Raw genomic sequence first — 12,171 nt, 5'->3', positions numbered from 1 at the left:
GCCGGTCATACAAAGTGAGTTAAAGCCTGTCATACAGAGTAAGTTAAAGCCTGTCATACAGAGTTAGTTAAAGCCTGTCATACAGAGTAAAGGCCGGTCATACAGAGTGAGTTAAAGCCTGTCATACAAAGTAAGTTAAAGCCTTTCATACAGAGTAAGTTAAAGCCTGTCATACGGAGTAAGTTAAGGCCTGTCATACGGAGCAAGTTAAGGGCTGTCATACAGAGTAAGTTAAAGCCTGTCATACAGAGTAAGTTAAAGCCTGTCATACAGAGTAAGTTAAGGCCGGTCATACAGAGTGAGTTAAAGCCTGTCATACAGAGTAAGTTAAAGCCTGTCATACAGAGTAAGTTAAAGCCTGTCATACAGAGTAAGTTAAGGCCGGTCATACAGAGTGAGTTAAAGCCTGTCATACAGAGTGAGTTAAAGCCTGTCATACAGAGTAAGTTAAAGCCTGTCATACAGACTAAGTTAAAGCCTGTCATACAGAGTAAGTTAAGGCCGGTCATACAGAGTGAGTTAAAGCCTGTCATACAGAGTAAGTTAAAGCCTGTCATACAGAGTAAGTTAAAGCCTGCCATACAGAGTAAGTTAAGGCCGGTCATACAGAGTAAGTTAAAGCCTGTCATACAGAGTAGGTTAAAGCCTGTCATACAGAGTTAGTTAAAGCCTGTCATACAGAGTAAGTTAAAGCCTGTCATACAGAGTGAGTTAAGGCCTGTCATACAGAGTGAGTTAAAGCCTGTCATACAGAGTAAGTTAAAGCCTGTCATACAGAGTAAGTTAAGGCCTGTCATACAGAGTGAGTTAAGGCCTGTCATACAGAATGAGTTAAGGCCTGTCATACAGAGTGAGTTAAGGCCTGTCATACAGAGAGCTAAAAGCTACTAAAACTGATAGTAGCTATTTACTATAAATACTATTTACTGTGTGTGTGAACTTGTAGCTGTCATAGATAGATTTGCTGGAGCTCACCCTATAAAATTTTACTTGCATTCACAAACATGATTTAATGCAATGTCCGTAGTCATGTATTTTAATAGTCATTTTATTGCACTAGTGCTTTAAAAAAATTTCGAAAAAGATTAAATGTCCAGTAAACTGATGCAAATAGAAACAATCACATTAACTATTTGCAACTGTAATTACATCGCCAAGCTACTTCATTCTTTTTGCTGAATTACGATGATCTTAAACATTCCAAGTAGATAAGGAGGTCAGGCTGACAAAGTTGCTCATGCTCACCGCATTGCTGGAGTTTCAGCCGTGTCAGTAAGTTCAACATCACTGTTCCCAGAGGAATCGGAGAGAATATCGGCAGAAGATCTATCTACAGCGTTCTCTACTGCACTGTCTGTGATGGCGCAGCAGCCTACGCGTGTTTCTCCAAGATGGTTCCTATCCATTGAATGCCTGCTCGCTACAGTGCATATAAATAGTTATCAGTATCTGCAGAATTAAGCCGTTTTATAAACTTTAAAGTCCAATTATACTGTAGAGTATATTATTGAAGTTTCCAAGGCATTGAAACCCAGAAAGAACGCAAAAGAAACTCTACTTTAAAATATTCTACTGCCCCAATATGATGTTTCCTCTCCATGCTGTTATTACATTGACAATAAATGAATATGTATTCTGTGCTGTAATATCTACGGACAAAATGAAGTAACTTATTAGCTTCCACTTCTTATTTCATTATAATTTATTATTAACACAGAATTCAAATAAACACCTAACTTTACCCGATAATAAGTAACTTAAAACTCAAGTAAGCACCAAACTACCACATAATAATTAACATAACACTCAAGTAAACACCAAAATCTACCAGATAATCATTAACATAACATTCAAGTAAACACCACACTACCAGATAACAATTAACATAACATTCAAGTAAACACCAAACTCTACCAGATAATAATTAACACACCTTTCAAGTAGACAAAAACCTGCCAGATTACGTTGCTTACCATCATAAGGAATGATTGTCGGTTTAAACATCAATGTACCACAGATGTGGTCATGTGGCGTTCGACCAATTAATTGACAGCTAACAGTCAGCCTGGAACAAACAGGAAAGCAGTTCATCAAATGACTTACCACGATATCACCTGAAGACTCAATGTACTACAGATGGTAAAAAGATGGCCTAGGAAAGGTTGCTCTCGTAAACCTTTACTAACCTTTGTCTGTTTGCTAAGGAATCAAAAGGGATTCTCTAGTTGCCTGGTGAATGGAATTCATACACTGAATGCAATTCAAATATTTACTACAATTGTGGTTATCTGAACGGACAAACTATAAGTCCGACTGCTCATCAACTGTACCGCCAACATGACATGAGATGAACTGTACTAGCTTTACGCTACAACTAGCATATTTGGATGTTGCTCCTTCTTTTCATGACTGAGAAGACTTGAAAGTCAACGTGTAATAACCCCACACGATGCTAGAAACTAGTTATGCTTGCATCAATGATCAGTAAAGATCTCCTGGAAGTCTCTTGTAAGTAAAAAAATCAGCCATACAGATGACTGGCTTGCTCTGGTCTACACATCAGGATAAGATCCTTGAGGCAGTAATTTTGAATAGTGACTAACATTCTATGTAGATTAGCAAGATACTATTCATGTGTTCCAATTAATAGCCGAATTTGTACCATTTGACAATTTATACCATGTGCGCTTTCGTGCTATATCATGTACATAATGCTATATCATGTATATAATGCTATGCATTATATTATAACCAGTGTAAACCAGAGTTTTTCAGTTTAGTAAAAACTAGTGGATAGTCATTTTAGGAAAGCAGATGGCTTGCAAGTCTGGAGGCAAAAAAGAAAACACAAGAATTTTGAATGAAAAATTCCGGTTCTCTCTTTTATGATGAGCATCACAGACATTGAAAAGAAACGCATATTCAGCCTTTATGCATATTCTGTTTCAAAAATTAAATCCTTACGCTATAAAAAAATTATACAAGACACTCTCTGACCAAGACTGATGGATGATGCCGATAGATTTCTCAGGACAATTGCAGTAAATTGTTTAACAAGTTCACAGAAGCATTGTTTTAATATAATAATTTGGTAAAACATTGTGTACTCTAGCCATGTTACATACTAGTTGTATTCAATTTGGCAAGCATTTTTAGTGAACCTACTACTGCCATAAACTAAAATGTATAAACATGTTTAGACCGAGTTATTTGCATAATAAAATGCTGTCACGAGAATTCATTATATTTAATATATGCTCAATTTCAAAATATATTCAGCGGAAACAACCCACAATAACTTTCAAAGTGCCTATTAAGGTTACCAACAGCAAAGGGCAGTGTGACAAACGGGACTACAAATCTTACCCGAGTTTAGCCTTCTCTATAACTTGCTTCATAGGAAGAGATAGTTGACCTAAGAACCGGAGAAGAGTGGGGCGAGCAGTGGTGAATCGATCCTTTACTTTCATAAAAAGAGTGTCTGATGGCAGCGCAGTAAAGTGGAATTTCAAAAAGACAAGTAAAGTGTTAGCAGTAGTAACTAGTAACTTAATGCTAACTGACACTGCAGTCAGCATATACTCATTATCTTGAATTTCTTGCTGAACCAACATTGGATAGCCCACCTGCTCCATCATCGAATCAGTTATCGGAAAATCACTGCAACTTTAGAAGCAGGTTAGAGAGATGTTTTGAAATCCTCTACTATGTTGCATGGGACTGTCAACTGTAAAGCTACATTTAAGTTAATTAATGTTTCTAAATGCTCTATTGAGCTAGATGGAGTTGTCATTTAGGAAACTATGGTAAAACCTATATTATAACACCACATTGATTTAAACGCCACCTCTAATAGAAGCCAATATAAAAGGGTTGAAAAATACAATGTAACCGTCTATTTGAACATCACTTCTAATAAAATGCAACTGTAGTGGAATTGTTGAAAAATAGAGCGACATAGCATTCAAATAAAGGTATTACGGTATATTCATTTGAATATCATCATTTTTTTTAAATGCTCTACGGAGTTGGACAGTATTCAAATGCTATTTGACTGTAATCCAATTTGAAGAGAAATTTATATTTCTAACAGTAATAGTCTATTTCAAATACATGTACTACAAGAATGTACCTCATTGTGCCACCTTGGCTCAGTTGTATTGTCGCAAACAGATGTCCTAAAATCCTTGTAGTGGTAAGAGAGAGCAGGTTGAGACCTATCCTGTCCTAGCTCTACTCGTATTTTTACATAAGGGTCAGGATTGAAGAACATGCCCTTTCTCACATGAGTAGCCTCAATGTCTGCATACAATGGATCTTAGAGATTATGCATGATCTTGACAAGGTGTATTTTATGCCTTCAAACATGTTATCACTACGTTAGTGAAAACATTTTAAATGCTGAAGAACAACACCTGATAAACAAACAGTACAATGACAGCAGTCAGAAAGTGACCACAACGACTTGACACGTGAGTAACATTATGACACTACATGTAAGCAAGCAGACAGCCTAGCAACAGTTAGCCTACCTTCGATTGCTAGATGCACTATTTCTGCCTCACTGTCCATGGATGTCTGACCCCATAGACCACTCTACAACAAAATTGTATGTAGCAACCTTGAAGGTGCTGGGTACATCCTCTTATCGCTATAGTGAGATCTCAACAATAGGTTAATGTAAACAGAAAACTTATCTCTTACACCAGAAGAAGAGGCCAAAGAATTCCTGACTAGAATTGGCTCTGTAACAGCTCTCAGATTTCCAGTGTTACCATGGTAATACCGAAAACATATTCTTGTTTCAGCTAAAAGATATAACACGAACGGAGTAAAATACTTAGTATCTATGTAATCTAGTGGTATAATGTAAAAGAAATCTACGTAATATTAAAAAATTAATTTGTGTACATAAAGATAAATATTTTATTCATGTTATGCTAAAGATCTATCTGTATTTTTAAAACAATTGTGTCAGATTGTGCAAAAGTTTGAAAAAAGCATAGGAGTAGGAAGCGGACTGAATATGAACATACGTTCTGTGAATACGGAGGCTATTCTATTAAAAGGCCAGACAAGATCTCCTTTTTTGCTGCCACTCACGCCACGATTCCTGTAGTCAAGTCATTTTCCAAGATGAGCTTGATCTAAATATAACAGAGGATATGCCAGTTTAACTGTGGATAAATGTTAGATGCATTTTATCATGAGTGGAAGGTTGCTGACATCAATTCCTAAATACTCAGGCTGCAATAACCTTCATAGCTTGGTCCTTTAAATTTAGATACATTGCTAGGTACTCGACAAAGACCATTTTAAAACACCCTGTTACAGAAAACATGACTATGACCTACAGATAAGCATTCAGGAAACATAATAGCAAAAGCTCAAGCTTCTGTAACCTCTTTCCAACCAGCAACATCAACCACAATGAGCTAATTAGCTCAATTGGAGCATTTCTAGCATGTTTGGTTGAAATTGGAAATTTACATTTTTCAGTTTTGTCAGACGTTTGTACTATTCTCACAATAAGCTAATTAGCTCAATTGGAGCATTTCTAGCATGTTTGGTTGAAATTGGAAATTTACATTTTTCAGTGTTGTCAGACGTTTGTAATATTCTAGCAATAAGCTAATTAGCTCAATTGGAGCATTTCTAGCGTGTTTGGTTGAAATTGAAAATTTACATTTTTCAGTGTTGTCAGACGTTTGTAATATTCTCACAATAAGCTAACTAGCTCAATTGGAGCATTTCTAGCATGTTTGGTTGAAATTGGAAATTTACATTTTTCAGTTTTGTCAGACGTTTGTAATATTCTCACAATAAACTAATTAGCTCAATTGGAGCATTTCTAGCATGTTTGGTTGAAATTGGAAATTTACATTTTTCAGTGTTGTCAGACGTTTGTAATATTCTAGCAATAAGCTAATTAGCTCAATTGGAGCATTTCTAGCATGTTTGGTTGAAATTGAAAATTTACATTTTTCAGTGTTGTCAGACGTTTGTAATATTCTCACAATAAGCTAACTAGCTCAATTGGAGCATTTCTAGCATGTTTGGTTGAAATTGGAAATTTACATTTTTCAGTTTTGTCAGACGTTTGTAATATTCTCACAATAAACTAATTAGCTCAATTGGAGCATTTCTAGCATGTTTAGTTGAAATTGGAAATTTACATTTTTCACTTTTGTCAGACAATTGCAATATTCTCTCAATAAGCTAATTAGCTCAATTGGAGCATTTCTAGCATGTTTGGTTGAAAATGGAAATTTACATTTTTCAGTTTTGTCAGACGTTTGTAAAATTCTTACAGTAAGCTTATTTCCGCAATTGGAGCATTTCTAGCATGTTTGGTTGAAATTGGAAATTTACATTTTTCAGTTTTGTCAGACGTTTGTAAAATTCTTAAAATAAGCTTATTTGCGCAATTTGAGCATTTCTAGCATGTTTGGTTGAAATTGGAAATTTACATTTTTCACTTTTGTCAGACGTTTGTAATATTCTCACAATAAGCTAATTAGCTCAATTAGAGTATTTCTAGCATGTTTGGTTGAAATTGGAAATTTACATTTTTCACTTTTGTCAGACAATTGCAATATTCTCTCAATAAGCTAATTAGCTCAATTGGAGCATTTCTAGCATGTTTGGTTGAAATTGGAAATTTACATTTTTCAGTTTTGTCAGACGTTTGAAAAATTCTTACAATAGGCTTATTTGCGCAATTTGAGCATTTCTAGCATGTTTGGTTGAAATTGGAACTTTACATTTTTCACTTTTGTCAGACGTTTGTAATATTCTCAAAATAAGCTAATTAGCTCAATTGGAGCATTTCTAGCATGTTTGGTTGAAATTGGAAATTTGCATTTTTCACTTTTGTCAGACATTTGCAATATTCTCACAATAAGCTAATTAGCTCAATTGGAGCATTTCTAGCATGTTTGGTTGAAATTGGAAAATTACATTTTTCAGTTTTGTAAGACGTTTGTAATATTCTCACAATAAGCTAATTAGCTCAATTGGAGCATTTCTAGCATGTTTGGTTGAAATTGGAAATTTACATTTTTCAGTTTTGTCAGACGTTTGTAATATTCTCACAATAAGCTAATTAGCTCAATTGGAGCATTTCTAGCATGTTTGGTAGAAATTGGAAATTTACATTTTTCAGTTTTGTCAGACGTTTGTACTATTCTCACAATAAGCTAATTAGCTCAATTGGAGCATTTCTAGCATGTTTGGTTGAAATTGAAAATTTACATTTTTCAGTGTTGTCAGACGTTTGTAATATTCTCACAATAAGCTAACTAGCTCAATTGGAGCATTTCTAGCATGTTTGGTTGAAATTGAAAATTTACATTTTTCAGTTTTGTCAGACGTTTGTAATATTCTCACAATAAACTAATTAGCTCAATTGGAGCATTTCTAGCATGTTTAGTTGAAATTGGAAATTTACATTTTTCACTTTTGTCAGACAATTGCAATATTCTCTCAATAAGCTAATTAGCTCAATTGGAGCATTTCTAGCATGTTTGGTTGAAAATGGAAATTTACATTTTTCAGTTTTGTCAGACGTTTGTAAAATTCTTACAGTAAGCTTATTTCCGCAATTGGAGCATTTCTAGCATGTTTGGTTGAAATTGGAAATTTACATTTTTCAGTTTTGTCAGACGTTTGTAAAATTCTTAAAATAGGCTTATTTGCGCAATTTGAGCATTTCTAGCATGTTTGGTTGAAATTGGAAATTTACATTTTTCACTTTTGTCAGACGTTTGTAATATTCTCACAATAAGCTAATTAGCTCAATTAGAGCATTTCTAGCATGTTTGGTTGAAATTGGAAATTTACATTTTTCACTTTTGTCAGACAATTGCAATATTCTCTCAATAAGCTAATTAGCTCAATTGGAGCATTTCTAGCATGTTTGGTTGAAATTGGAAATTTACATTTTTCAGTTTTGTCAGACGTTTGAAAAATTCTTACAATAGGCTTATTTGCGCAATTTGAGCATTTCTAGCATGTTTGGTTGAAATTGGAAATTTACATTTTTCACTTTTGTCAGACGTTTGTAATATTCTCAAAACAAGCTAATTAGCTCAATTGGAGCATTTCTAGCATGTTTGGTTGAAATTGGAAATTTGCATTTTTCACTTTTGTCAGACATTTGCAATATTCTCACAATAAGCTAATTAGCTCAATTGGAGCATTTCTAGCATGTTTGGTTGAAATTGGAAACTTACATTTTTCAGTTTTGTCAGACGTTTGAAAAATTCTTACAATAGGCTTATTTGCGCAATTTGAGCATTTCTAGCATGTTTGGTTGAAATTGGAAATTTACATTTTTCACTTTTGTCAGACGTTTGTAATATTCTCAAAACAAGCTAATTAGCTCAATTGGAGCATTTCTAGCATGTTTGGTTGAAATTGGAAATTTGCATTTTTCACTTTTGTAAGACGTTTGTAATATTCTCACAATAAGCTAATTAGCTCAATTGGAGCATTTCTAGCATGTTTGGTTGAAATTGGAAATTTACATTTTTCACTTTTGTCAGACAATTGCAATATTCTCACAATAAGCTAATTAGCTCAATTGGAGCATTTCTAGCATGTTTGGTTGAAATTGGAAACTTACATTTTTCAGTTTTGTCAGACGTTTGTAATATTCTCACAATAAGCTAATTAGCTCAATTGGAGCATTTCTAGCATGTTTGGTTGAAATTGGAAATTTACATTTTTCAGTTTTGTCAGACGTTTGTACTATTCTCACAATAAGCTAATTAGCTCAATTGGAGCATTTCTAGCATGTTTGGTTGAAATTGGAAATTTACATTTTTCAGTGTTGTCAGACGTTTGTAATATTCTAGCAATAAGCTAATTAGCTCAATTGGAGCATTTCTAGCATGTTTGGTTGAAATTGAAAATTTACATTTTTCAGTGTTGTCAGACGTTTGTAATATTCTCACAATAAGCTAACTAGCTCAATTGGAGCATTTCTAGCATGTTTGGTTGAAATTGAAAATTTACATTTTTCAGTTTTGTCAGACGTTTGTAATATTCTCACAATAAACTAATTAGCTCAATTGGAGCATTTCTAGCATGTTTAGTTGAAATTGGAAATTTACATTTTTCACTTTTGTCAGACAATTGCAATATTCTCTCAATAAGCTAATTAGCTCAATTGGAGCATTTCTAGCATGTTTGGTTGAAAATGGAAATTTACATTTTTCAGTTTTGTCAGACGTTTGTAAAATTCTTACAGTAAGCTTATTTCCGCAATTGGAGCATTTCTAGCATGTTTAATTGAAATTGGAAATTTACATTTTTCAGTTTTGTCAGACGTTTGTAAAATTCTTAAAATAGGCTTATTTGCGCAATTTGAGCATTTCTAGCATGTTTGGTTGAAATTGGAAATTTAAATTTTTCACTTTTGTCAGACGTTTGTAATATTCTCACAATAAGCTAATTAGCTCAATTAGAGCATTTCTAGCATGTTTGGTTGAAATTGGAAGTTTACATTTTTCACTTTTGTCAGACAATTGCAATATTCTCTCAATAAGCTAATTAGCTCAATTGGAGCATTTCTAGCATGTTTGGTTGAAAATGGAAATTTACATTTTTCAGTTTTGTCAGACGTTTGTAAAATTCTTACAGTAAGCTTATTTCCGCAATTGGAGCATTTCTAGCATGTTTGGTTGAAATTGGAAATTTACATTTTTCAGTTTTGTCAGACGTTTGTAAAATTCTTAAAATAGGCTTATTTGCGCAATTTGAGCATTTCTAGCATGTTTGGTTGAAATTGGAAATTTACATTTTTCACTTTTGTCAGACGTTTGTAATATTCTCACAATAAGCTAATTAGCTCAATTAGAGCATTTCTAGCATGTTTGGTTGAAATTGGAAATTTACATTTTTCACTTTTGTCAGACAATTGCAATATTCTCTCAATAAGCTAATTAGCTCAATTGGAGCATTTCTAGCATGTTTGGTTGAAATTGGAAATTTACATTTTTCAGTTTTGTCAGACGTTTGAAAAATTCTTACAATAGGCTTATTTGCGCAATTTGAGCATTTCTAGCATGTTTGGTTGAAATTGGAAATTTACATTTTTCACTTTTGTCAGACGTTTGTAATATTCTCAAAACAAGCTAATTAGCTCAATTGGAGCATTTCTAGCATGTTTGGTTGAAATTGGAAATTTGCATTTTTCACTTTTGTCAGACATTTGCAATATTCTCACAATAAGCTAATTAGCTCAATTGGAGCATTTCTAGCATGTTTGGTTGAAATTGGAAACTTACATTTTTCAGTTTTGTCAGACGTTTGAAAAATTCTTACAATAGGCTTATTTGCGCAATTTGAGCATTTCTAGCATGTTTGGTTGAAATTGGAAATTTACATTTTTCACTTTTGTCAGACGTTTGTAATATTCTCAAAACAAGCTAATTAGCTCAATTGGAGCATTTCTAGCATGTTTGGTTGAAATTGGAAATTTGCATTTTTCACTTTTGTAAGACGTTTGTAATATTCTCACAATAAGCTAATTAGCTCAATTGGAGCATTTCTAGCATGTTTGGTTGAAATTGGAAATTTACATTTTTCACTTTTGTCAGACAATTGCAATATTCTCACAATAAGCTAATTAGCTCAATTGGAGCATTTCTAGCATGTTTGGTTGAAATTGGAAACTTACATTTTTCAGTTTTGTCAGACGTTTGTAATATTCTCACAATAAGCTAATTAGCTCAATTGGAGCATTTCTAGCATGTTTGGTTGAAATTGGAAATTTACATTTTTCAGTTTTGTCAGACGTTTGTACTATTCTCACAATAAGCTAATTAGCTCAATTGGAGCATTTCTAGCATGTTTGGTTGAAATTGGAAATTTACATTTTTCAGTGTTGTCAGACGTTTGTAATATTCTAGCAATAAGCTAATTAGCTCAATTGGAGCATTTCTAGCATGTTTGGTTGAAATTGAAAATTTACATTTTTCAGTGTTGTCAGACGTTTGTAATATTCTCACAATAAGCTAACTAGCTCAATTGGAGCATTTCTAGCATGTTTGGTTGAAATTGAAAATTTACATTTTTCAGTTTTGTCAGACGTTTGTAATATTCTCACAATAAACTAATTAGCTCAATTGGAGCATTTCTAGCATGTTTAGTTGAAATTGGAAATTTACATTTTTCACTTTTGTCAGACAATTGCAATATTCTCTCAATAAGCTAATTAGCTCAATTGGAGCATTTCTAGCATGTTTGGTTGAAAATGGAAATTTACATTTTTCAGTTTTGTCAGACGTTTGTAAAATTCTTACAGTAAGCTTATTTCCGCAATTGGAGCATTTCTAGCATGTTTAATTGAAATTGGAAATTTACATTTTTCAGTTTTGTCAGACGTTTGTAAAATTCTTAAAATAGGCTTATTTGCGCAATTTGAGCATTTCTAGCATGTTTGGTTGAAATTGGAAATTTACATTTTTCACTTTTGTCAGACGTTTGTAATATTCTCACAATAAGCTAATTAGCTCAATTAGAGCATTTCTAGCATGTTTGGTTGAAATTGGAAGTTTACATTTTTCACTTTTGTCAGACAATTGCAATATTCTCTCAATAAGCTAATTAGCACAATTGGAGCATTTCTAGCATGTTTGGTTGAAATTGGAAATTTGCATTTTTCACTTTTGTCAGACATTTGCAATATTCTCACAATAAGCTAATTAGCTCAATTGGAGCATTTCTAGCATGTTTGGTTGAAATTGGAAATTTACATTTTTCACTTTTGTCAGACGTTTGTAATATTCTCACAATAAGCTAATTAGCTCAATTGGAGCATTTCTAGCATGTTTGGTTGAAATTGGAAATTGACGTTTTTCACTTTTGTCAGACGTTTGTAATATTTCAACCAAACATGCTAGAAATGTTCCAATTGAGCTAATTAGCTTATTGTGAGAATATTGCAATTGTCTGACAAAAGTGAAAAATGTAAATTTCCAATTTCAACCAAACATGCTAGAAATGCTCCAATTGAGCTAATTAGCTTATTGTGAGAATATTACAAACGTCTAACAGACTGAAAAATGTAAATTTCCAATTTCAACCAAACATGCTAGAAATGCTCCAATTGAGCTAATTAGCTTATTGTGAGAATATTGCAATTGTCTGACAAAAGTGAAAAAT

General features: G+C 33.3%; 1 protein-coding gene across 1 annotated transcript; it reads right to left on the bottom strand.

Moving 5' to 3' along the window:
• Window positions 1-1,372: 1,372 nt before the first annotated feature.
• On the bottom strand, window positions 1,373-5,314 carry LOC137410198 (E3 ubiquitin-protein ligase HECW2-like). Its single transcript, XM_068095775.1, has 6 exons — window positions 5,289-5,314; window positions 5,037-5,113; window positions 4,705-4,808; window positions 4,533-4,596; window positions 4,133-4,302; window positions 1,373-1,420 (listed from the first exon to the last, which is right to left on the bottom strand). The coding sequence occupies exons 1-6, from the start codon at window positions 5,312-5,314 to the stop codon at window positions 1,373-1,375; spliced, it is 489 nt and encodes a 162-aa protein (XP_067951876.1).
• Between the last annotated feature and the right edge of the window lie 6,857 nt (window positions 5,315-12,171).

This window comes from Watersipora subatra, unplaced genomic scaffold, assembly GCF_963576615.1.
Source record: "Watersipora subatra unplaced genomic scaffold, tzWatSuba1.1 SCAFFOLD_41, whole genome shotgun sequence".
Lineage (NCBI taxonomy): Eukaryota > Metazoa > Bryozoa > Gymnolaemata > Cheilostomatida > Watersiporidae > Watersipora > Watersipora subatra.
Note: the sequence above shows the minus strand (reverse complement) of the source record. Positions and strands in the feature narration are given on the sequence as shown.

Bases quoted from the DNA above. Each gene is read 5' to 3' on its own strand.
- LOC137410198 (XM_068095775.1), bottom strand. From the start codon at position 5,314: ATGGTCTTTGTCGAGTACCTAGCAAT. The intron at 4,809-5,036 runs GTATGTTCATAT...TATATCTTTTAG, and splicing joins AGCCTCCGTATTCACAGAAC to CTGAAACAAGAATATGTTTT. The intron at 1,421-4,132 runs GTACATTCTTGT...TATGCACTGTAG, and splicing joins AGCCAAGGTGGCACAATGAG to CGAGCAGGCATTCAATGGAT.